General features: G+C 49.3%; 1 protein-coding gene across 1 annotated transcript in view; it reads right to left on the bottom strand.

Annotated features, from left to right (window-relative positions):
- The window catches only part of med13a (mediator complex subunit 13a), an 80,359-nt gene continuing 54,550 nt past the window's right edge, over positions 1 to 25,809 (bottom strand). Inside the window, 21 exon segments of the mRNA XM_086160472.1 lie at positions 1 to 1,156; positions 1,351 to 1,451; positions 3,683 to 3,847; positions 4,296 to 4,438; positions 5,362 to 5,550; positions 7,401 to 7,559; positions 7,668 to 7,810; positions 8,278 to 8,501; positions 9,137 to 9,328; positions 10,251 to 10,482; positions 10,624 to 11,020; positions 11,295 to 11,484; positions 12,389 to 12,612; positions 13,046 to 13,213; positions 13,455 to 14,365; positions 18,974 to 19,170; positions 20,271 to 20,482; positions 21,453 to 21,543; positions 21,770 to 21,891; positions 22,287 to 22,317; positions 25,494 to 25,710. Of these exon segments, the coding sequence (XP_086016598.1) occupies positions 1,024 to 1,156; positions 1,351 to 1,451; positions 3,683 to 3,847; positions 4,296 to 4,438; positions 5,362 to 5,550; positions 7,401 to 7,559; positions 7,668 to 7,810; positions 8,278 to 8,501; positions 9,137 to 9,328; positions 10,251 to 10,482; positions 10,624 to 11,020; positions 11,295 to 11,484; positions 12,389 to 12,612; positions 13,046 to 13,213; positions 13,455 to 14,365; positions 18,974 to 19,170; positions 20,271 to 20,482; positions 21,453 to 21,543; positions 21,770 to 21,891; positions 22,287 to 22,317; positions 25,494 to 25,710 (4,441 nt within the window). The 3' untranslated portion in view covers positions 1 to 1,023.

The following is a 25,809-nucleotide window of genomic DNA, read 5'->3' as shown; positions in this document are numbered from 1 at the left end:
GTTGACGCACTTTATTCCTAAAACAGAAGCCACACCACCAACTGCTGGCATGGCATTCATATATAATTATTTATATATATTGCCGTTTGGTTTTTGTGTCTAAATGTGTGGTATAAAATACTATATACAACAATGTACCTCTTTATTTGAACACAGTGAAGTTCATTGCTGTACAAGTCTTCTGTAGCTACAGCTTTGCTGTAAGTCCATCATGCTCAAAGGCATGAAACATAATTCTCCACTCTAATTCTTCTGTACATTGTGACAATACAAATATTCTGTCTCCATTACAAAAAAATAATACTCTAAAAGCAACCTACTAGGACTTTTATTTCATTTTTATGGGATTTTTTTCCTGGTTGTTTTTTTAAGTAAGACGATTACATATATCTTAGACCAATTGCTTTAAAGCAGGAGGGTGATATAAACCTTCTCCATTTTTTTTTTTAATATATAAAAGAGGTTAAGAAATAAGACAAATTATACATTTAAAAACTTACAATAAATAAGATAGATGCAGGCATTTCATTTGGATACTATTTCATCCAAAGGAATAAAAAGGAATTTCAGGTCTTAAAACCAAAGATCCGCTCTTGAGTTTGTTTGTTTGTTGTTGTTTTGTTTTTTTTTCGTGATCAAATATGTCCCTTTATTGTTTTTTTTTCAGACAGACATCTTTGCGAATACAGACCGGCCGCGAACCGGTCTGTCATTCTCACACGTTCACTAATGCGACTCGACCTCCGCTTCGCCCCCTCTTGTCTCTTATGTGCATGTCTTTTAGAATCACAGGTCGAGGGAGCTCGGCGCCGTCGGGGGCGAGGACGGGACCCTCCCGGCTTTCCGAACGCCTCTGGAATCCCGCCTCGGCCCCCCCCCCCCCGTTCCTCCGGGTCTGGCTCCCGCGGGTATCTCCGGTCCTCGGGGGGGTCGGGAGGGCGAGGGCGTCCCCCTCCCCCTCTCCCCCAACCTTTGGAGTCGTCGCTGGTCTGAAATGTCGTCCCTCCCGTGGGTGGCTCTCGGTTACAACATGTTCATGATGAAATTGTACATCTGGTTGAGCACCACGAAGTGAATGGGTAGACACGATCGTCGGTCCTGCGTGGCCGGGTCACACGTCAGCCAGGAGAGGGCGTTGTACTGTTCCAGCACGAATCTGCCGGAGGGAGGGAGGGAGGGGGGGGACACGATAAACATTTCTTTTTTTTTTCCCCCCTACCGCACGTGAGGAATTAAAGATTTGCAAAACAGCGAGATACGATTAACGGATAAAAGGGCGCCGTATGCTGAAAATCATTAGCTCGTGCGTCTTCGTGGGTTCGCGCGGCCGTGGGAGTGTTTTGTGTTTACCTGAGTACGTCTGAGGTCTGATTGGAGTCGAGGGGGTGGGAGTGTTTGCTGTGCAGTAGTTCGTCTGATTGCACTGAAGACACATGGAGGTGCAAAGAGGCCTGAGAGGGAAGGGGGGGGGGGGGCAAAGACAAAATGAAGTCATTAACCTTTCGTCTGAATGATAACGCTCCTCTCCGGCGGGTCCACTGCCACTTGAGCCGAGAGTCGGATGTTTTCGCGTGGGCGGCGCTCGTTTACACGAGACTCGCGGCGTCGGCGGCGGAAAACGGACGCGAGCTGATGAATGAAGTCTGCGCGCGGTCTCACTTCCTCTCGCCCGGACAAATATTTAAACTCCAAATGACTACTGTATGTGTGCTGCTTCTCTTGTTTCAACAATTCTAGGCTTCTGAGGAACTTTGAAGGGCCATTGTGAAACAAAACAATCTCTCTCTCTCTCTCTCTCTTTCTTTTTTTTTTCTTCTAAATCCTCCTCCATTCACAAAAAAAGATGGAGTCACGGAGTTCCTTGCAAAGAAAAGGCATTTGTTCATTTTCTTCACTTGAAATTTTCCTCTTCTGGGTGTTTTCTTGCACGGATGCAGTTGCACTTCATTTTTCAATCCAGGTTGCCCTGAGCAATTTTGCCAAATTACACGGAAGTAGGTTTTTCTTTTTCAGCGGAGAGCGCCGGGGAGTAGACAAGTCGTAAAACACGGGTCAAATCCATCACAATCTCTTATCGCTAAACGAATGAGCTCCTCTCAAATGACTCCAAGCTCATCTGTCAACATTGTGGTCAACAACAGCGAGGAAGACTCAGAACATCTTACCGAATACAGAGGAATACAGCGTTTTGTTTTGGGTAAATAATACGACCCCCTTTCTTTTTTAGCAAATTACCGTAATTTCCGGGCGATAAGCCGCGATTTTTTTCACGTAAACAACAATGGGGCTAATATATGGACTTTTTTGGGTGGGGGACGCTAACGAGCTTCACGCCTCTAAAACGTTTATCCTCGTCACATCGGACCGATGAAATGACCGGAAATTCTGAGTCCGTTCAACTCCGGCACCGAAGAAGACGACTTTGACGGTTTGACTGCGCAGGAGGAAGCTAAAGATAGCGATCGGCTAAACCAGGGGTCGGCAACCCGCATGCGGCTCTTTCATCTTTACACTGCGGCTCCGAGCGGCTTGGGAAAATAAATGATAAATATTAAATTGAAGTGTATTTCATTTGTTCTAATCCCTTTTTTTAACTTTTAGTTCTAAGTTGGAAGATTATTGTGATCTTGAAATATCAAATAAAATGATATTCATTATTTTTCGCCGCTCAAAATAACGTCACACTCGTGGAAGCCGGTATACCCGCCGGCCGGTAAAGTCCCGATTTGCAGATACTGTGCGCAGAAGTTCAGGAGCAGAAGTCCCATAAACCAGGTAAAATAAATATTTATGAAGATGTTTTGCAAATATTTATTTTTTATTGTTTACTGACACATTGATTTTTTCCTGATATATTTTTAAAATTCAGGTTAAGGCTCCGCTACACGCTCGGAAAGCCCAAAGCTCAAAATGAGTTCATTACATAAATAAAATTTAATTTTCTCCGTAATACTTTGTGAATTTCAGAAGCAACACACTACACACTTGTTTATACAAAGTGTAAAGGTAATAAAAAGCAATTTATACAGTGGTACCTTTATTTTAGACGTCAAAAAGTAATTGCGGCTCCCAGTGTTTTCTTTTCTGAGGAAACCGGGTCCAAATGGCTCTTTGGGTGTTACGGGTTGCCGACCCCTGGTTTCGCCGGTGCGGCTTATATGGAGGTGCGCTCAATAGTCCGGAAATTACGGTAAACAAAATTGGCCAAAAAAACAAACAAACTGGAGGGTAAACACTTCATAGTGACCAAAGTCTCAAAACAAACACAGGAAATGATGAACGGAGAAGGATTTTCATTTTTAACATCTTTAAATGTTAAAATATAATTTCACGCCTGGCACATGTGGCTTATGTTAGCGACAACACGAACATGAACCAGACTGCGCGTGTTGCATCTCCTCTCCGAGTTCAACGCCACCATTTTTCCCCGCTTTTTTAATTTTTTTTTTTAAATCAGACAATAAAACAGAGGACGCGCAGACGCGTGTCGGTACTGGGATCGAGAATTTCTTAATAATTTACACCGATTAATCCAGAGGCGACATTATGAACCCTTTTTTTTTCGTTTACATTTTCATCAACAGCTTTTATCGGAGAATCAACGGTCTTCCATAACCGCTTGACTTCAAATTCGGCATTTGCGAGCGTTTCTTTCCCCAACCGATTGAGGCGAGCGGGTTACCTTGAGGAAGAGTGGACACTGGTTCTCGGCCTGCGGACAGGCTGACCAGAACCAGTCGGGTAGCGGGCCGGCTTTGGCCGTGGACACAAAGTAGCCGAGGGCTAGAGGTTGCTGCAGGAGGTTGGGAACCTCTTCGTGAGACTCCATGCGGTCTGTGCTCTGGCCCTGGAGACGGCGCAAAGATATTAAATCCGTATTAAATCTCGCAAGACAAGACGCACAACCGGAGTATGTACACCGCTCAAAAAAATAAAGGGAACACTTAAAAAACACATCCTAGATCTAAATGAATGAAATATTCTTATGAAATACTTTGCTCTTTACACAGTTGAATGTGCTGACAACAAAATCGCACAAACATGATCGATGGAAATCAATTGTATCAACCCATGGAGGTCTGGATTAGGAATCCCACTCAAAATTAAAGTGTAAAAACAAACTCCAGGCTGATCCAACTTTTAATGTAATGTCCTTAAAACAAGTCAAAATGAATCTGTGTTGCTTCCTGAGTGGACACTATGATTTCACACAAGTGTGATTGACTTGGAGTTACATTGTGTTGTTCAAGTGTTCCCTTTATTTTTTTGAGCAGTATATTTCAGCGGCGGCTTACCTTGCTGCCATCACCTCCATGGTGGTAGTGGGACCCGGGGGAGTGCACGGGGGACGTGGTGGGTGAGATGTTGATGATGTCCGGATCCACCAGCTCGTTCTCCTGGTCCAGCAGGTCAAAGATCCCGATCGCGTCCGAGCCATCTGGAAAGAACAACGGATCCGACACGGAGTCAGTGTCCGGGAAAGATACCGGCGGACTTTACTTCCTCGGGTAACTGGGATCATTTAACGCAAGCAGCAAGATGTTGGAGGTCTTTTACGCCATGTGACCAGACGGGGTCATCGGGAGAGCCGAACTTCGGGTCGACAACGGAGCGGCTTCTCCGGCGAGCTGCCGCAGCCGGAAAGATTCGGGAAATCTTTCCGACCTCGTGCAATAATCCGATACAACAATTCACTCTAATCAATTACTGCGCTACTTCGCATTGCCACTTTGCTTATTATTTATTCCTGTATATTGGTAAATATGACAAGACTGTTTCTTTTTTTAGATTACACTTCAGAGTTGATTTATCTTGTTTATTTTTCACATGTATTTTTAGCTTGTCCTTGTATGTCTTGCTGCTGCTGCGAAACAATTTCCCAAGCATGGGATCATTAAAGTGCATCTCATCTCTGAGTAACTTAATAACTCTCTTTTTTTTATTTGGCCTCCCTTTGAGTTGCACAAGATATCTTTTCACCGTGTCATTAAGCCCGTTATGTCTGTAAATGTTACCAATATATGAGCACAAATTCGATTATCCTAAAGAACTGAGGGCCTTTATCACACCGGCTTATTTTCCTCTCGCCAGCTTTCTGCAAATCATGGAACTGTCTCTGCTTTTTTTTATCGTTATCTCGAGGATCGCAAACAATCTCATGTGACGTGTTCCGGGCTTTACGTCCGCCGGATGAAAATGACGGATTTACCAGAGCCGTGTAAATCGGAAAAGGCGACCGTGAGCGCCGCTCTCACCTCAACATCGGGGAAACTTACAGAACCGAGCCGTCTTGTAAAAAGCTAGCGAGTGACTTTATTCAAAATAAAACATCTCGCCGAGAAACGGCCGACTGCCGCTGACCTGTGGTGGCGTTGAGAATGTCGATGTTGGGGTCGATGTTGGTGTAATTGGAGCTGGCCACTTGGACGGAGGCGGAGGTGGGGAAGACCAGGATGTGGGTGCAGGAGGTATCTTGCGGGGTGCTGAGTTGCGACGTCTGCATGTTCAGGGTGGTGCTGCGGCCGAACACCGAGCCCGTCGACACGGAGTCTGGGGGAAGGGGAGAGCAGAGGCAGGGAGGCAACCATTTAAAAACACCATTCCGACAAAAATATAGTCTAGAATATACTAAATCAATAGATACCACCCTGGGCCGGGCGGACGCTGAGCTTTTAACTGTGTATTGAGATGAAAGATTGGGAAAACGCAACCGTGACGAGGTCTTCTCAGTGACAGTTCACTAATTTTTCACAGGATTTAAAACAAAAAAAAAAAAAAATAAAAAAAAATCACATTTTCAAATGCGGTCGGAGGCGCAGCGTCCGCCGTTACGAGAAATATCGAGAGCGTAAAACGTCGCGCGGGCTTTTAAGGTACGATATCCTGGAATTGACATTTCAGATGACCTCTGCGCTCCTTTGCGTCTGCACACGTGGGACCGACACAAAGTATTTTCCGGATTAAAAGTCTCGTTTTTTTTTTTTATAGTTTGGCCGGGGGTGCGACTTATACTCTGGAACGACTTGTGTGTAAAATAATTGAGCTCTCTTGCTCTGATGTGTGTGTGTTTTTAATATAACAGCGATCGTCTCACACACACACGCCAACCAATCAAAATTCAGCGGGGGCGGGTCATGGCGGAAGTGCGTTGTGAAAAAAGAAGCTACCAGCGACTTCTGTGCCTATGAAAATTGATCATTTCAACATTTGCGCTAACTTATAAAAACATCTGACAAGGGCTCAACAAAAATGGCGACGAAAAGAAAATCTGCAGGTTACAAGCCGGAAGTAGTGAAATATGCCGCCGAAAACGGCGATCGAGCGGCAGAGAGAAAGTTTGAAGTTTGTGAGAAACTTGCAAAGGACTGGCGAAAAGCGGAGGTTACTCTTACTGAAATGAAGAAAACTACAAAAGCTAATCGCAGGCTAAAAGCTAGCTGGCTAGAGGAACGAGTTCACACTCGGGTGCTTGACGAAGGTGCTGCCGGGAGAGGCTTGTCAACAGGACGGTTGCGTCTTCACACCCAGGTAGTTGCCATGGAGATGAATAGAAATGAGTTTGCGTGAGGAGCTTCCTGATGTTACCGCTTCATGCAACGCCATCGCCTCTCTATCAGAGCGAGGACGCCGTCCTGTCGGGATCCGGAAAGGCTGGAATAATTGGAACTGCAAGTGACGATGACTCTGACGTAAGCGACGTACGTTAGCATAGCCTAGCAGGCACGTTCTCAGTTCGTTGTTTATGCGTCATATAGGCTATACGAGGCTACACTTAATTAGCCTGTTGTTCTCTATTCTATTTTCCTTTTAAATTGCCTTTCAAGATGAAATGTCTATTCTTGGTGTTGGATTTTATGAAAAAAATGAACCCCCCCCCAAAATGCGACTTATACTCCAGTGCGACTTCTATATGTTTTTTTCGTTCTTTATTATGCATTTTTGGCTGGTGCGACTTATAATCCGGAGCGACGTATAGTCCGGGAAATACGGTAGCTTTCAGCTTGAGGAGGTGTTTAGGAAGCGGATGTCATCGTGCGTGGCGGCGCTGGACACAATCCTGGCGTGATGCAGTGACGGTGCCCCCACTCGTTTCCCAAAATAAACCCATTGATCCGGCTCTCCATCACATCGCATTGAGATCAATGGGCATCAGAGAGGTAGCGCTTTATGAGCCAAATGGTACATGATCTCCCCCTGCCATCAATCTCTGTTCTGGACAAGAAGGTGACATGCATTGTGATAAGCTGCAGCCATCCGTCACGACACAAGCACGGAGATACGCACGCGCGCGCACGGAAACGTACAGGGCCGCCTTCCTTTTGCGGAATAAGGCGGCTTCGATGAGACGTTAAAGCAGATTAATAAGCGCGTTCATTATCTTTGTCTTCGGCACACCCTACCTGGCATGATGATGAAGGATCCCTGGGGCTCCATGGCAACCAAGCACACACTCAGGATGCTGGGAGTGTCGGAGGCGGAGATGCCGCACATTCGACACATTTCCTTCAGACGGCGACTGAGCGACTGGAGGTTTCTTCTGCTCAACAGAATGCTCCAGTCTGGCACGTCGGGAGAGGACGAATTAACACATCTGGATGTAAAAATGTCTCGGAAATAAAAAAAAGAAATGAATAAAAGGGTCTCGTCTCGGGACGGCGCTCTTTTACCTTTTAGCTCTCCGTGCCCTATCCTGCCCAGTCGTCCGATCACCACTCTCCAGGGCACTGACGTCATCTGCACCAGACCCAAGCACCAATCCCACAGTTTCTGCAGGCCGAGTCTCCGCACGGAGCCCTTTTTCCTCCGCGCCCTGGAAAACAGACGCGCACTTTCAGAGGTATCCCCGAGGGATTCGCATCGTCTCCGGCCGGGCACGCATACAAATAAGCCGAATTGCTTTCTGACCCCGAGCTTGAGTGCGAGTCTCCTCGGGGATGTGTGTGCGTGCTATCTTTGATTGACAGCTATATGCTCTCTTAGCTCTCATTTATGCTTCACCGGTGACAGTTAGCCGGGAGTCACCGGTGTGAAAAATCACTATTCGGATATACATTTTAAATTGCGAGCGGCGGAAACGGTCGCCCCCGCGTCTTCTCCGTGTCGCGGTCACTCGACACGAGACCATTTATTCACACGGGTGTCGATAAAGTTTGTTTCGGAATAGCTGCCGGACCCCGCTGGCTGCAAACATACATCGCTTAAACACCAGCGTGTTGCTTTATGGAAAACCTCGAGTGCGCATTTACAACGGAGGCGTTTTGGTCGCCGCGCCTCTACCTGTTGGGCACGTCGATGCTGATGATGCAGGTCTCCAGGAGCTCCCCGTACAGGTCCGTGCACGTAGCGAGGAGCCAGCGCTGGTCGTGGGACAGGCAGTAGCCGACGAACAGCACGTTGTACTTCTGCGACGCCTCCCCAAATGTTTCCCCGAGCTCCGTCTGCTTGTCCTTTACTGGTGCGAGGATGAAGGGAGGTGTGTACAGACGCAGACAGTCTGGCCTCTGCGAGGGGGAAACCGGGCGTAAGGAAAAAGAATTAAAGGTATACGTCCAGCCTTTCGAGGCAAACAGATTTTCCGGACGAATTACACGGGACCATCTCGTAAATCTCTTTTTAAGGACAAAATGTCCACGGCGGGCCCGTCCCGCATTCATTCATTCATCCCACAAGAATCTACCAGCGCGAAGGAGGAAATCGGGTGCATTAGCGCCTGATTTAAAGTGGCTTTTTAGTGGAGGTCCCATTATGGAGTTCTCAGAGAGCCAGCCAAGCAGGAAATGGAAAGACAACCCCAGAGTAGCGGAGGGTTACGAGTTTCTTTAGTTGTGCTCCGGCAGAGAAAGCTAGGAGGGCGCTTACACCCGAAGCCCCGCCGCCGTTTCCTGCAGAGGCGGCCCGGGTAAAAGGGCCGCGTCGGGTCGTGTCCCGGTAAGCCGAAGAGCTACGAGAAAATGAACCGCGGCTACCTGAGCGGCGGCGTCGGCCTTTGTTGACTCGCCGATCGATGAAAATAACACGGGGAAAATCATGTCGACGGAAGATTTCAATAAAGCAAGAGCGCAGGTTAACGCTAAAGCTAAGCTACGCGCCGTCGGAACTTTCACAAACGGCGAGGCCGGGACGGAATCGCGTTTACCTCCGAGCTCTTTAGTGCGGTGTCGATGGCTAAACCCGGGCCGAAGCCGGTCAGCGACTTGACGTTGGTGGAGGTGGGCAGCGGTCGTCGGCACTGAGCGAAGACGGAGAAGGCTAAAGACTTGAGGTGCTGGGCGTACATGTGACGGTCTTCACCTCTTACTGGCTGGAGCAGATACTGGCAGGGGATTATCTGAGGGGAAGCAGAGGAGAAGGGGTTATATCTCCGGATCGTCCGGTTTTCCTCCGGCGCGACACAAACATGCGGTGAATTCATCGGAAACCTTTTGCCACGAGGCTGACGACGGGAAAGGCGGAATACACAACGAATGAACGATTTCTTCGTGTTTACGCAGCACTTTAGGACAGAAAGCTTTACGAACATATGGATCGTTATGATCCATAGACAAACAAATCGTTCATATTGACCGGACGCATCGAGTCTGTGACACGATCCAGCATCGACGCAATCGCGCGAAAGCCGCGGCAACTGCGGCGTATTTCAAAATATCAAACGCAGCCCCGGGTGAACTCTCGGTGGCCGCTCCATGTTTGCAGGGCTTTGGAGCGAGGCGGGAGGCCAGAGAGGACGGAGGCAGAGCCTCCGAGCCAACGGTCGGAGGATATTCGCCACGGAAAGTTGAAAGATCGTAAAAAAAAAAAGAAAAAGGGACTTCGTTTTGCTAACTTTGCGTGGAGGCTTTGGAACGAGGTAAGAAATGCCATCAATAACCACCATTAAAATGGACAACTACAATAGAACATAAGGTTCTTGGAAGAAGCATGGACATGAAGGAGGAATGAGAAAATCAGCGGACCAGATATTCCCTTTTTGAAACGTCCCTGTTGGAAAACGAACCCAACGGAGAGGACTGAACAAAGCCCGTCGCAGCAGGGCCCGCGGGGAGCCCGGTGCCAGGAAAAGGGAAATTTATTACCTCCACCGGGGAGCTCCTGCTTTTCATTGCTTTTTGTTAGTTTGTCAGCAGGATTACACACAAAAAAAAAAATAAATAAAACTACGCAGCGGGCTGGAGCAGTTCGGCACGGCGCGGGGCGAATCATTACATTTTTAGGGCGCGATAAATTAAAAACCGATGTGGAAGTCCACTTACTTGTACAGAAATGGAATTGCGGATGTGTGCAGGCAAGAACTGAAGCATCTCAAGGTAGCAGCGTAACAAACCCAGCGTCCACACGCTGGAGTGGGCCGGCGCCGGCCCGGGGCCGCCGTCAGATTCCTCGTAGCTGAAGGGGTCCACAATGTAAACAACAATGGCAGGCGGATACGTGATGGCGTGGGACTCCCCGTCTGTAGGCACGCCCACCTTCTCACGCTCCAAAGTGCTGCGGAAATCACACACACACACACACACACACACGGGTTGAATTTAATAGGGCTAATCTTGTCCTCGGCCCGACGGTGGGATCGCGTTATTGTGTGCGAAGGGATTCCGAGTGATGCGAAGCAAATGTGACAAGCGGTACCTTTCAGGAGGCTCTGAGGAGGCTTGGCTGTTGGAGTTGTCCCCTGAGGTGCCAGTATTCTGAGTACCAGCCTGCTGGCCCAGCTGTCCGCTCTGGGGGCCTCCTCCCTGGCTCTGGTTGCCCACGCTCCCGAAGGGGGTAAAAGAGCTGGCCTTGGCAGAATGCATCCCGCTGCCGGTCTGGCCCGACGACGTCACCAGGCTGTTGGAGGGCGCCGGGCCGGATCCCGACCCGGCGCCGGCGCCGTTGCCGAGGGCGGAGGGACCGGCGGCGCCGGCCGAGCCCTGCTGGCTCGCGGAGCTCGGCGGCTGCGCGGATGACGGCTGGTTGGACGAGGGCGGCGGGGCGGGCTGCGTGAGGAGGGAGCCGTCCAATGGCTGTGACGCGAGGTACGGAGCTGAGGAGATACATGAGTGGATTCATATGAATACATCAAACGCGCACGAAAAGATCAGTTTAATCTTTTTCCACTTGACTGCCGCCCACGTCGATCGCTCCGCCGTCACCTCTGTTCCGTTCCCTTTAAAAACATCGAGACTCCCCTGCTCGCCGTTTTAACAGAAGCTAATAAAAAAAAAGGCGCCAAAGGCGACCGCGCGGGGAGAAAGAAGAACCTTGGACCGAACGGAAAACACAACGCGTGGCAGGCAGGCCGGACACAAAAGACTCACCGAGGTTGTGGCGGCACACTTGTGCATAGAGTTTGAGCTTAGTGAAGGCGTCGCTGTTGCCGCTGGCGGCCTTGAGAAACCAGTCGCTGACCGGCTGATCCAGAAGGCTCTTGGCTCCGTTGCCGCCGACGAGGACGATACCGTCGGGGTAGCCTTTGGAAATGGGCCGATGTTGTCCGAGGCGGCACGACTGTGGGAAAGCGGAGGGTAATAGCGGAGGGTCGGTGTGTAAAATTGTACAGGTGAGGAGAAAACACGGGATTCGTTCGGTTACATTCCACTATCGTTGTTTTTACCCATTCAAATGACCCGACTTGGAAGAATATTGGGAGGATTTGTCTTTTTCTGTGTTGATAAAAGGAGGCGATCTTGCGCAGAGTGTTGTTCTCCCCCCCCGACGCTAATTGGGTGCGATATCTTTCAGCAAACGTCTAATCTCGATATCTCGCGGAGAGAACTCAAAGGCACGGCTTGACGCTTACGACAAATCGACACGCCCGCGTTCTGAATCTCCGTCTTTTAAATGAATTACGGCGCTAAAGCCCCGGCGGTTTGCGCGCCGCTCTGGCGCCGGCGGCCTCGTGCAGCCTCCGCCGCTTCGCTCACACCGTTGTCATCGTTTTAAACACCTCCAGATGATGCTTTGTCCCCCGCAAGAGCGTTTAGCCGCCTGATGCGACGTCCACTTGTGCGAGGGAAGCGATACGCAGATTTCCGTAATGGCTACTGACAGCGAGGAACGGTTCCTCTGCAAGGATGCCCTGCTTATAGGACATTTGCAGGTACGTTAATTTTTAATGGGAGGGCCATAAATAAACAAGTAATCCCCGGAGTAATTTTGCAAGGGGAACACAGATTTTCACATTTTGTCGAAGACAAACCAAGAGACCTGATAGACCGTCACTCGCGTCTTGCATATTTTAAACTGATTTTTTTCACATTTTTTTTTTTTTTTAGCATAGTCTTTTAAAGAAAAAGAAGTCGGTTTTACATGAACTATTCGCTTGGATAATTTACAAAGCGGAAGGTGAGGTCACACTGGGAAAGCGCGCGCGGAACGGCGCGGACGTTGATGACGTCTTTAGTATCTCTACCTCGTAGACGGCGGTGAGGTCTCGGAAGAGGCTCCTGGCGCCGCTGAGCAGGGCCTCGTTGTCGGGACAAACCACCAAATAGCCGATATCCCGCTGGGAGCCGAAGGGATCCAGCAGCAGCTTCTCCCAGTAGGGCAGACCGAACGGAGACAGCACCACAAAGTCATACTCGTAACCCACCAGGAAGGTGGGGATGGGAAGAGGCTCCGGGGACTCGTCTGTGCCTGCGAGACGGAGGGAAACACAAAGAGGAGGACGGTTTTAAAAACCAGAGATGAACAGCGGGCGGGCGAAACGAGTGAAGTCGGCCTCCGCTGTGCATCAGAATGTAAGGTCAACCACACAATCTGACAGCTCCTCCCGACAGGGCTGACATCTGGGCCGCGGCTCGGGACCGCACGCCGCCTATTGATCTGACAACATCCAGTTTTCTACCCGGAAACCCGCGTCGCAAATGTCACACGTGCGACGACCCAAAAGCCGCCGCGCATTTTATCGGTGATCCCCTTCGGAGATCCGCCGCGGCTTCGCTCTCGAGGTCCGTGCCGGGGAAATTCGCGGGAGCCCTCGGTGACGACGGGACGAAGCGCGCGAATGGAGTGTAAAAAAAAAAAAAAAAAAATCGAACGTAAAACACATCCGGCGGATTTTTCTTACCGTAGGAGCCCCGCCCGGCCATCTTGTGGAACTGCTGCCACGTGAGAGGCCCCTGAACGCCCCACGACCGCACCGTCCTCTTCTTCTGGATGGCGTCCTGGAGAACGGGCTGGAGAGACATCAGCACCCGGAGCACGTCCTGAGAGCACAGGGCACTGACATCCACCGCTGTACGACACCAGAGTGAAGAGGGAGATTAAACCAAACGTGAAAAACATTAAAATGACGGGGGGGAGGGGGGGGTACGTTAAATCCGGTACCGTGTGAAGTTTTCACGATAACGTAAAGGCAAACCGTAAACGTCAACATTCGGCAACCGTATCGCGCGGTCGGTCGTCTTTGAAATGACGCGAGCGGACAAAACCGCGGGCTGGATTTACTCGGAAATGTTTTTCAGATGGCGTCTCACCGTTTTGCTTGGACCAGTGGTGCAGGCACGTGCTTTTCACCAGCGCCTCGTCCACTTTGCCGCCTGACATGTTGTCCATGAACTGCCTGCCGTGCTCCAGCGCCATGTAACAGTCGCTGTGGTAATCCCTCTCCTCCACCCGGACGCACGGCGGCGTCGGGACCCCGCCGGGCGTGGCCGCGTCGTGCTCCGGGACCGAAATCGGCGAGAAGGGGTTGGTGCACTGGTCCTGCAGCAGGAGGATCAGCTCGTCCGGGACGCGGTCCCCCCGACCCACTCCGCTCCTCTCCAGCGAGGAGAGCCTCAGCTCCTCGAAGCGCTTCTCCGCCTCGCGGCTGACGTCCGAGCCGCGGCCGATGATGTCCAGCTCGTCCTCCAGGAAGAGCCCCGACCCGTTGCCGTAACGCCGGTTGACCACGGCGCTGAAGCCGCAGCTGCAAGGCTCCTGGGCCTCGCCGACGGGGTCGCTCAGGTACACGCCCACGTCGGCCCCCTTGATGTTCATGTTGCACACGCAGATGCAGCAGCTGTCGAAGTTGCAGTCCTTGAAGAGGTTCATGACCGACTCGGAGAGGATGAGGGTGACGTAGAGGCTGTGGGCCTCGGGAACCGACGCCGCCGGCTCCACCGAGTTGAGCGGTCGGCAGGTGGAGGGGGTCGACGCCGGCGAGTACAGGTCCGAGTTCTCGTATTTGAGCGAGCCTTGGACGCTGGAGGGGCCCCGGGGTGTGCGTGGGGTGCGCGGGGTGCGCGGGGTCGGGGCGGAAAACCGCGGGGTGGCGGGCGAAGGCAGGATGCCCGCGCCGCTGTTGCTTGGCGGAGCGCTGTTGGACATGAAGGGCGTGTGTGTCTGAGGGGTGTAGGTCTGGCTGTAGTCCTGGTCCATGGTGCTGCCCACGCTCGGGATGTTACTGGACACACACACACACACACACACACACACACACGGAGAGGAGGGCAACAGTGAAAATGGAGGCTAATGGTGCGTCACAGCAGGAGGAGTATTCAACGGTTGTCACACTGGGTGGGAGAAAAGCCCTGAGATCAATACAGCCTTAATAAATTCAATTATTATTTAAATGGGGGTCGAATATCTGAATGCGATATTTTTTACAAAATTGTGAAAATTTATCTTATATTAAATTTAAATTATATTAAATTCTATTAAATTTATCTTAAATTTACCTTATATTTTTCTGCAGTTTTAATGATGTTATACATCCTAAAAAGTTTAAGTGTAAATGAAAAATAAAAATAAAAAAAATCAAAGAAAAATGCTAATATAGAAACAGTAAAACAGCAAAAGCCTTAAAAAAATTTAATAGAAATAAAAGAATCAATGTTTTGCAACCTACTACCTAGGCAACAGACTTGCCAGTGAGACATATCCAGCAACCCCTTTTCCTATAATCACAGCATTTAGTTTTATGTCCGATGTGTTTAATTAAAAATGAATACATTATTTTGCTTTACTTTCAAACTGTCTACAAAGAAAAGGGCCTTAATTCAAAAGGGAAGAAAAAGGCCATCAGGATGTGGGCTTCTTTGCAGTTTGATCGGGTTTGTCGTTTTAAGCGTAGGCTGGTCTTCGGAGCGCGTTCAGATTTTTAGAAAGACAATGAACGGTTTGGGGAAAAAAAAACAAAAAAAAAAAACAAGGAAGCTGTCAAAATATGCAAGGTATTCATTTGTAAAGAGCCGAGCAAATGTCACTTCAAAGGGAAGGAGCGCGTTCCAGTGAATTCTCGCCGGTGAAAATCTACTTCTGCCTGGGTTTCCTGGATGCTGTGGAGAGCGCAGGAAGGTAACAGCTCGGCCACAGAAGAAGAGACGCGCCTGCACTCGCGCTGTTTACCCACAAGAGCTCGTCCCTCGTAACACGGCGGGTGACACGGACAGCTTGGTTATTTTTTTTTTTTTTAAATGTCATGAGGAAAAAAAAAAAAAAAAAAAAAAGAAAAATCCCAAACTCCTCTAATACAAACCTACTAGCAGTACCTTTTGCTCGCTCTAAGCGATCTCAGGCAAAACTGTTCTCAGTTCTACTACCTCAGTGGTGGAACAAACTCCCAGAAGCAACAAGACTAGCATCATCTCTCTCAACCTTCAACAAACAGGTAAAAACGTTTCTCTTTCAGGACTTTTTACTGGGCTGATGCCCCAGATCAGGTTGGCAGCAAGTTAGGCTATGCAGTGTGTGTACGTTTGTGTGTCTCTGTCAAAAAAAAAAAAAACCCTCACTAACCCAAGCTTACTGTTCGGTATATTTCCTGTGCATCGTGGATTTGCAAGTGTATTTGCAGTCCCTATGTCCTCTATTGTAAGTCGCTTTGGATAAAAGCGTCTGCCAAATGCAATGTAATGTAATGTAATGTAATGAAACGGTCTTATCCCCCCCGTAACGTCGGGAGGATCGCGGAGGACGCGGGTTTGGTGACGCTTTACGCATGAGGGTGCGAGAAGCGGGCCGGGGTGAGGACAGAAACGGCGTCAGACGCGGAGAGAGACGTTCCATAAACATTTCAACAAGCGTCCCTCTGAGGTAAGCTTTATTTTTGGGCTGGCAAAGCTCCCGTAGGCGAAGCGCAGAGAGAAAGAGAGAGAGAGAGAGCCGGACGAGGAGACGGAGCGAGGGGAATGTATGCCAGAGCAGACGAGAGAAAGAGGGAGGCACATCGTGTCCCCGGCTGAATGTGAGGAATAACTCCTGGCACGGACCCATTAGAGGGAAGTGTACAACTCTCTTCTCCGGCAGCCCGTACGCGTTCACCACGGGATGCGGCGGCGGCGGCGGAGGCAGCGCCGACACGCTGTAATAAGATCTTTACTCATGACTCACTGGACCCGGGCCAAGGCCTGCCAAATGCAGGACCCCCCCTTCCTGCGCACGACTCCGGTTACACCCTCTTAAAATACTACATTCGAATCGAAAGATAATGAGACGCGAGCACAGGACGGTTACCCGAACCCTCCTAAACGCTCCGGCCTTTGTCGCCCTCGTGTGCACTTCAGTTGCGGAGGAATGTCGCTAAAATAGCTAGTAAGACTAGCATCATCTATCTCAACCTTCAAGAAACAGGTTCAAACTTTTCTCTCGCAGGACTTTTTACTGCGCTGATGCCCCAGATCAGGTTAGGCAGCAGGTTAGGCTATGCAGTGTGTGTGTGTGTGTGTACGTTCGTGTATGTCTTTGTCAAAAAAAAACCTCACTAACCCAAGCTTACTGTTCTGTATATTTCCTGTGCATCGTGTATTTGCAAGTGCCAAATGCAATGTAATGTAATGTAAATGTAAAATAGGCGTCCCATCAGCCGTCGACGCAACTCAAACTGATTCGGTTTTTTACGTTTCGGAAAAAAAAAGAAGCGGATTCCTCGCTGGGCTTGTAACGGCTGAGTAAACTCCAAGCCGTGCCGTACGTCAGCTCGGCTCGCAAACATACCTGAGGAAATGCGCCGTCCCGTCGCTCCGGGCCGTCTTTTTTTTTTTTTTTTTTTTCCCCCCCGAGTTACCGGGTTAATGTTATTTGTTCGGAACTGAATGCCTCATAAAAGCATTGTTGCGGTTAATCTAATCCGGGCACATACGCACACTGTCCGGAGAACAAAACCAGGTTTTGTCGGAGGGCTTTACTGATTAATATGACGATTAAAGTCTCAGAGATGTGTTTAAGAGAGGCGCTGTGACAAATAAACTCCTCGCTGCTGTGAGCCATGAGGTGGCACGCAGCCAGCGTGAGGGTTCATCTCCTCGCTCCGGTGATAATCCTCATTTCCAAACAAGAAGGTATTTTATACTCATTTCCCGGCGGCACCTGAGGCGACCATGCATGGGAAATTGAGCGTCCCGCTAAGGGTTGTTCTGGGAGCAGACCTCGGGCGTGGACCCGCGACGATAAACGAATATTATTCCGGATCGGGATCCGGGCTTCCGAACATTAGGTGCAAAATGAGCAAATGATTATTTTCCGCGGAGCTCCGCCACCGGGGGGCGATGGAGACGCCCGGGCCGCCGGTCAGGAGGAGGCCGTCGGGGCGTCTGTCGAGACTCCGCGGCGGCGGCGGCTGGTCCAAAGTTTTCCTGGACGGCTGCGCTCCAGAGTAAATGAGTAATACACACAGCCGGGTGTAAATGATAAAGCCGGGGCCGACGGTGAAAGCTAATCCCCGAAAAAGACCATCGCGCGTCGTTTGAATATCGGTTTTTACAACGTGAGATGTTGCGTTATGGGACAGCATATGTCAAGCGCGGCAACGGAGGGAGCGGAGATGTTATTAAAATTACAATATGGCTTAGTGTGGATGAAATAATGATCAAATGACATATTTGATACGCTCACAACAGGACTTTTCATTTGCTCCTTCCTGCGCCTGGAATAAATAAACGCGTTTCTTTTTCCCCTTTTTAGTGCACGCCAGTTTATGATCATCCAGGGGTCATCTTTGATTTTTCCATATTGCCGCTGTAACGGTAATGCGGTGTCACAAGTCCCTGGACGATCCAAAGGGGCGGTCATTTTTTTCTTTTTTTTTTTTACATTTCCAGGGAGTATTTGTGTAGCTTAAAAAAAACAAAACAAAAAAAAAAAAAAAGGCGAATATTTAACTCCTGTGGACTTAAAAAAAAAAATAACATCAGCTTTCTGAACTTTACCACATCCATTCACTGTTCTGATCCGGACCTCCATTAAAATGATAATTACGCTTATTTTTAAATCCTACTTGGACGCAACCGCGTGTAAGTAAGCAAACAAGAGGCACGAAACGGAAATGAATGCACCGCTGTTGAATGAATAATTCTGATAAGCAACGATAAGCTCAATATCCTTCAAAATGATAATAATCATCGTTATAATCATAATTACGGCGCCTTAAGGGACGGCGTGCGCGGACGGGGGAGGGCCCGGCGTGTGAACGCACAAGACGGGCGGCCAATTCCAGAGAAACACAGCAAAGGTCGGCGCTTCGGAGGCGCTGAGCCGCACGGTACGTTTCAGCGAATAAACGCCACAGCATGACGGGAATAAAAATGCAGAGCGCGCACATTTGATCTGGATTTTGGAATCCGAACGGCAAAAGGCGAGAGATCTAAGTGACTTTGAAAGCGGGTTCATTGTCGGGGCGGCGGCGGCAGGCGCTTCAGTCACGGAAGACGCTCAGCCGTTGGTTTCGACAGGGAGGGTGACGTCTGATTCGGATGGTTCGGGTATCAGACGGCGGGCATTAGGAGCGTGATGCATCACCGCCGTATCTACCGATTCAGGGGGAAACAACTCCTCCAATGACGGACGCCGCTCAGTCTTCCGATACGCCCATTTGTTTGCGGCCGACCGGCACAATATCAACAACGTCCAGCGTGTATTGATTTTTTTTTTTTTGCTTTTTAAAATAGTAAAACCTTTACGCAAAGTTCCGCTCCAGACGAAAGAAAAGTACACGGGACCTGCGACGTTGCTCCGATAGGATATGGAAAAACCCCATTCTGCGGCAAACGGGTGGGGAAATATGACAGCTCCATACCTGTCCTTGCCCAGGATGGTCATGACGGGCACGGGGTTGAGCATGTCGCGGCCCATGGTCCAGCTCGGTCGGTAGATGGAGTCCTCGGGGATTTTGATAGGCGGGAGACACTGGCTGGGCAACGTCTTCAGAGGAGCAAACATGGAACAGCCCACGAAGGCCTGGCACAGCTCTGGCTTATATACGAATGAATAGTCCTGGAAAATGATGGAAAATAAGATGCGGTAAGAGGTGGGAGAATCATTTCTTTTCCGATTCTCGCCGAGACAATTCGGTGTGTGTGTTATCAGCCTGAGCGGGCACAGCGCGGGGACGTCGTAACCTCAAAAATGTGGATTTCATGTTTAAAGGAAAGATGCGCAAACTGGAAATATGTGAATGAATGCAATCCCGGGCCACAATTTGCCACCTTCAATTCACCACCAATGTGTAACAAAAACAGATTGTTCAGTCGCTATAAAGTAACCCCGAAATGAAACAAAGGTTACTGTACTTTCCAAACTATTGAGCGCACCTGAATATAAGTCACAAATATATGTGCCTCGCTTTGTCGAAAAAGCTGCAAGTGTCCACGTTGTAACGTGAGATGTGTACACAGAAACATTTTTTGACTTTTAATTAAATGCATACCGGTAACATCCATAAATACATACAATAAACTCTTTTTTTTTTCCCCAAACAGTGCCTGTTGCATGGCTTATGTAAAAGATGAATAAGAAATAACACAAGGAAAACTCCATCCGTCCATCCATTTTCCATCCCTGCTTTGTCCTGCTCGGGCCGATCGCTATCTTGACCTTCCTCCTGCGCACTAAAACCGTTAAAGTCGTCTTTTTCTGTGTCGCAATTGAACGGCCTCGAAATTTCACGGCCGTTTCATCGATCCGATGTGACGGGGTTAAACGTTTTGACGCCGTGAAAGACGTTAGCCTCCCCCCACGAAAAAATCCGTAAATTAGCCGCGTCGCTTTTTTTTTTTTAAGCCGCAGTGTTCAAAGCGTGTGAAAAAAGTAGCGGCTTATAGGAAATTAGGGTATATGATGAACAGCAATAGTCGCTGCTGCTGCTGCTGCTGCAGTTGAGTGTAATCTCTGAGGGATGGACAGCTGATATCAGGATGTTTATTTCTGGAGAATTACAGGACTTCTATGGATTTACTGCCAGACGCTTTTCAATCTGTATTATATCCGCCAACAATCACTCAGGCAGAGTTATGACATCTACCGGCAGTAAATCTAACCCATTGGTTCGGTCGGCGCGGGAATGTTGTAAAATACATCACGAGCTTTCGGCTGACCTTGATCTCGGTGGGCTTGGGGCTGCAGAAGCTCTCCTCCACCTCGATCTTGAAGTGGCCTCCCAGGGACGAGGGTCCGTCCAGCGTGGTCATGCCCAGGTTGGGCTCCATGCTGCCGTATTCTTTGCTGCCCATGTTCATGGGCGAGTAGCCCATGATGTGCTGCTCCAGGGAGGGAGGCGTGGGGAACATCTGGTGCAAGTCGGCCGAGCCTGGAGCGGGAGACGGAAAAGGTACGATCGGAGGGGACTCGGACAAAGCGGGAAGATAACGAGCGTTTCCTTCTTCTTAAAGATTGCCAAAGACACTTCGGTTTCTTCACCATCTCCAGCGGGGTTGGTTTACCCGTGAGGCCGGTGTCTTTTTTTTTTTTTTTTTTTGTAGTTTGAGTGCCTTGTGTTACAGTTAAAACGTTTTTTTTTTTTTTTTTTGTTTTGCAAGCAAAGTATTGAGTGTTAAAAGTGATGTGTAAATAAAGATCCGGGTAAAACTGCTTTGAAATGCATTTGTGCCTGAGCGCCGCGCAGAGCCAGACTCCAAGAATGAGCGTCCAGGCCTCCGAAATGCAGCGATGAAGCTAAACTGTGCTTTTTGTGAGAGGTTGTGATTTATTGAGCACGAGTTCCCGAGGCGTTATTCCACCAATGAACCGCTGGAGTTGAGTTTCGAGGGGTGTATTTAAAAAAATTTTTTAAGACAGATGCTGAAATGGAGCGTCCGACTGGCAGGGCAGATCATTTCCGCCGCTGGAGCCGCCACATTACACACTGTGCTACGGAGGTGGTGATTTTCCACACGTCTGTGTTTCCCGTCAAAATTTCACCTCTTGAACCGCATGAAATATTATCTAAATAATATGAATATTAAATATTATGATAATTTTTCTATCAGGGCTTCGTTTCGTTTGATTTAAGGTAATGCAGTTTTTTTTAGATCACCCAACCTTGCAGCTGCAATGGCCACCTTTTATTTTCAGCGAAGCTGCTTTCGGTGCCGGTACGGATCCAGGCTCAATATCGGTGGTGAAGAAGTAGTTAAACTCCGGTTCATTAAGTGATTGACAAAGGTGAAGATTCCTTATTACCTTGGTGAACCAGGTGTAAAACCCAAGTGTTGGTTCCCGAGTGTTAAAACGGGTCAGTAATTTAGTGATTTCCTCAGAGAGGGAGCGGAAATACGTACTGATGCAGGAAACAGGGTCCAAAGTGGACGGCTTTGGTTCCTTGCTGCCAAATTTCTCGTCCGTTCCGTTGATGGGCCGTCGAGCGCCGGGCTGCGGACGAAAAGAACGACTGCGTTAGCTCCCGACCGTTCGCGTAGCCGAACGCGCCGGTCGATGATACTTCCTGAACCGATTTGACGATCCGTCCCTCGCACCCGCATGCTCCGAGCATCGGCGACACGTTCTTTGCGCGAACGTGGCGAGAGCCGTCGGCCGATGACGGGCCGAGCGAAGACAAGGTTCCGCCACGCGAATACGACGCCGATTTCCCGCTCACCGGCAGATCGTCCTCGTCCGAGTTGAAGAGGTTGTCGAGATCGTTGATGGACACCGCCAGGTCCGTCTCGTAGATCAGGCTGGTTGAAGCAATGCGGTTTTGAGCGGCCGCCCGCTGGGCATCTGCACACACACACACACACACACACGCGTTGGATTGTTAAACAAACCGAGTATTTTGAAAGCCAGCGAAATCCTCCGAGCCGACGGACGAGCGGGTCTCGCCTTAATTCTCTCGCTGTTCAATCAGTTCAGAAAATCAATTTCCAATTCAATTATTGAAATTCTCATGGCATGACCAATCTGTTACACCGCGTTCAAATTAAACCGACTTGATAATGAACGCTCCTTATTTCCAGATGAGCGTGGTCTCTACTGACATGCCGGTTAGGCCGGAATGAAAATGTCACCGCCGAGTTTCAGTCCGCAGATCTGAACCCTTTAACTTTTATTATTTAGTGGCGCCGAGGTGTGTGAGCGTCGCAGAGCCGAAGACGGAAATCAGGAAAGCTCCTCACCATCCGATGGTCCCGACCCTCCGTCTTCACCCTGTGAGGAACGACAAACACAGACGTCAGACGACGCGCTTGATTTGAGCGTGAGTCGGAAAAGCGTTCGGACAGATACGACACGGATCCGGCATTCGATGAACAATTTCATTCGCGTCTCAAGCGTCTGAAACGCGAACCTGCTAAAACAAATCTGAGCGGGATTTTGGATGAATTACAAAATAGATGAACTACAAAGCGGCGTTTTTATGTTTAGGTAGCAATGGGGAGAAGGGGTTGGGCAGGGGGAGGAGGTTAACAAAGATAAAAATAGAAAAAATATATATATAATTGGACAGAAGCAAAAAAAAAAAAAAAAAAAAAAGGAGGGGATAAAAGGATGCCTGCCTTTTCTGTGTCAAATGTGTGAATCAAAGTGGAATCGGGATTGAAGGAATGGCCTCCTCGGCTCCCGCCCAGACATCAATATCGGTAAAGCCTGGTTGCGCGTCTGCTTGAACGTGATCCTCGCTGGAAAAAGTGTACACTGTGTGCTGAGCTCTTCTCGCTGCGGCGCAGGAATGTTATGTTCTAGCCATTGATTTCATTACGCTCCGGGGCTTTTCTCCGCTTCTAATCAGCACTCCTTAAAGGACCTATCTGAGGCCACGCGCACCGTCCGATAGCAAGGCCGGAATCTATAAGGCAGTGATGATGACTTAACCCCGAACCGAATGACCTTGGACCTCGAGAGGGTATCGACGCGCACGTGTGATATCTTCTCCCGATGGCGAAGCTTCTCCGACTCCGTTTCGAAGTGTCCCGTCGTCGCTGAAACGCGCAACTGGACTCTTATTCGAAACATGGATCCTCCTCCTTCTGGGGGAAAAACGACGGCCTTCACTCGGACCCTGAGACGCATCGAGATGCTTGCGGCTCATTTGTTTTTCCCCGCTAAAAATTTCAGAAGAGGCGCTTGATGTTTTTTTGTGATCTCGTTGGTCGAAAGTGAGGAAGTCAATTAAATAAGAGGGTTTGATACCCTGACATGAAGTCATCAGCCCTCGCGGGGCGCACCTCCCTCCCCTACGCTTGACATCGATTGACTTCATTTGGTCTTCGCTACCGCTGCTGTTAATATCATTATTACTGGCGGCTCCAACCTCCTGAGCAAAGTCCAATTAAACCTTACCCGAGATTTTTGCCTTCTTCCACTTGGCTCCTGATTTTGTCATTAGCCTTCAATAAAATTCATTTCCCGATCTTCTCCTCCTCCGCTGATGTAAACGTTGACCCTAGAAGCTGATTTCTGCTTCTACTGTCTAACGCCGGGCCAGAACGACCCGAACTCCCTCCGGCCGGTCTACAATTCCGAACCTTTCGGAACTCTGTGAGTGATCTACATGGAAGTTTGGTTTGATTCGGGCCGAGCAACATCCGGTAGGTTCCGGTCAGGGGGCCGATCTCCAGACGCAACCGAGAAGTCCGCTGGTCCCGAGATGGCCGGCCTTCCGGACAGCTACAAATTAGCTCGGAGACCACGGTCGCGGATAGCTTACATCCTTCACCTTCCTAAACGCTCGAATATCGGGATTCGACATCGGACAAGTACGGGGACTAATCGCCTCGGGGAAAAAAAAAAAAAAAAAAAAAAAAAGGATTGCACAATAGAAGACTAATGAGAGAAGAGATAACGACAAAAATCCCGGTGTCTGCTAACACAACCATGAACGTGCGGTAGATGTGCGCTCAAGAGCAGACACCGGAAGGACTCCGCTGCACATTCTGCTCTTCAGGGACTCTGCGCTCCACTGGAAGCCGCCTCTGCCCTTACATTCCGGCAAACACCTCGGGGCGAACAGCACGGTCTTTACCATTCAGACGATGGGAGAGGGGCGTTCGCTTTTTCGACTCGGTGGCCGAGCGAGCCGGGGTTTGGTTATTGTGTTTAGACCGAGCGTCTCTCCGCACATGCAGTGAATGCGCACATTGGATTTCCTTTCGGCGCTGGGGGCAATCCTGTGGCGGGCGCCCCCTGTTTGGAGCCACGGCCGTAAATCCCAGAAACTGAGGCGGACCGGGGTAATGTGAGAAGGAGCCGAAAAAGGAAGGGGGGCCGATCAAATGGGAAATACATGAGTTAACGGAAGCCGGACAGGTAGAACTGTTGGGTTTTCCTCTTGGCCCGACCAACAATGGGAATCTAGGGACGGCTTCCTGTTCGGTTCCGCTCGCAAAGCGAAAGCGGATGTTTGTGGAAAGCGGTTACGCCGTTATTTTTAGTGCGAGCCATCGGCTGAAGATGCTGATGGCCTGGTTTCTTCCCCCCCTTCTGCTCCGTTCCTTGAAAATCAGAGCTCCTGTCACCTTTTTACACCGCGGCAATTAGCACAGAAGGCAACGATGGAGTGGTTCCGCTTCTCACGTACCTTGCAGAAAGGTTTCACAACAACACTTTTTTTTTTTCTTTTTTTTTCCACTGACACAGCTTTTTTTTTTTTTTCCCCTTTCTTTGCATTAAATCCATTGAGGTATGGCTGCATCCTGGACTGAAAGCAGCCGACTTGGAAAAGGTCCTCTGTGTTGCATATTTTTAGACCGTGTTGAGAGCCTTATAAAACAGGAAAAAAAAAAAAAAAAACTCACCACTGTTATTCAGTTCAACTACTCACGCTGAAAAATGGCAGGGTGTCAAGGTAAAAAGAAGTTTATAGCAAGAACCACCCGCATAGCTGTTTCGATCCCACTGTAATAGTTACGCAACCGTGTGATGAATCTAAGGCTGGCTTCAGTTGTCGGGTGTAAAGCCCTCCGCAACAAACTCCCGACTTGAAAATCCGCCGCAAAAATTCAACTCCGTCAAACTGGCGTCATGCAAATACGGCGAGAGAGAGAGCCTGGAGATGACGGCAAATTACTGTCACGATAAAGAGATGCTAACAGGAAGCCCTTTTTTTTTTTCTTCAATTTGAATAAATGTTTGCTACGTTATGTGAAAATGCATCCGAAGAGAATAGCGGGTCTTTCTAAGTCGGTGATATCTAAAAATATCCTCCTTCAAAGTGGGATTAAAAGATGATGAAGTATCTGTGGTGACAGAGTGGGAGCAACAAATTCAACACACAACTTTTGAATAACATCCGAGCCTCGTCGTCGGTTGCGTAGCGGCGTTCGCTCGATGCGGCCTCGCGTTAAAACATCGCGCGGCAAAATCGCGCGGCAAAATCGGACCTTTACCTTGTGTTTCTTTCCCGGCTCACGCTCCCCGCCCGCCTTGTCCTTCTTGTTGGAGAACGTGAACTTCACGTCTCCGTCCTCGAAGGCGTAGGGGTCCACCTCGGGCTCGTGGTCTCCGTCGACGATGGCGGCGGAGAGGTACTGGTTCCTCCTGGCCTGGTACATCTGCACGCGCTCGTCGGACACCTTCAGGGGGAATTTCGAGGTGGACATCACCCTGACAGGACGGAGAGGCACAGGAGCAGGATGATTATCGTGGCGAGTGACGAAGAGACAAGATGTGTTTTCAAGGTTCGAGCGCTGAAATAAGAAGCGT

This window comes from Fistularia commersonii, chromosome 15 (genome assembly GCF_037954325.1).
Source record: "Fistularia commersonii isolate RoL2024-O1a breed Wild chromosome 15, RoL_Fcom_v1.0, whole genome shotgun sequence".
Lineage (NCBI taxonomy): Eukaryota > Metazoa > Chordata > Actinopteri > Syngnathiformes > Fistulariidae > Fistularia > Fistularia commersonii.
Note: the sequence above shows the minus strand (reverse complement) of the source record. Positions and strands in the feature narration are given on the sequence as shown.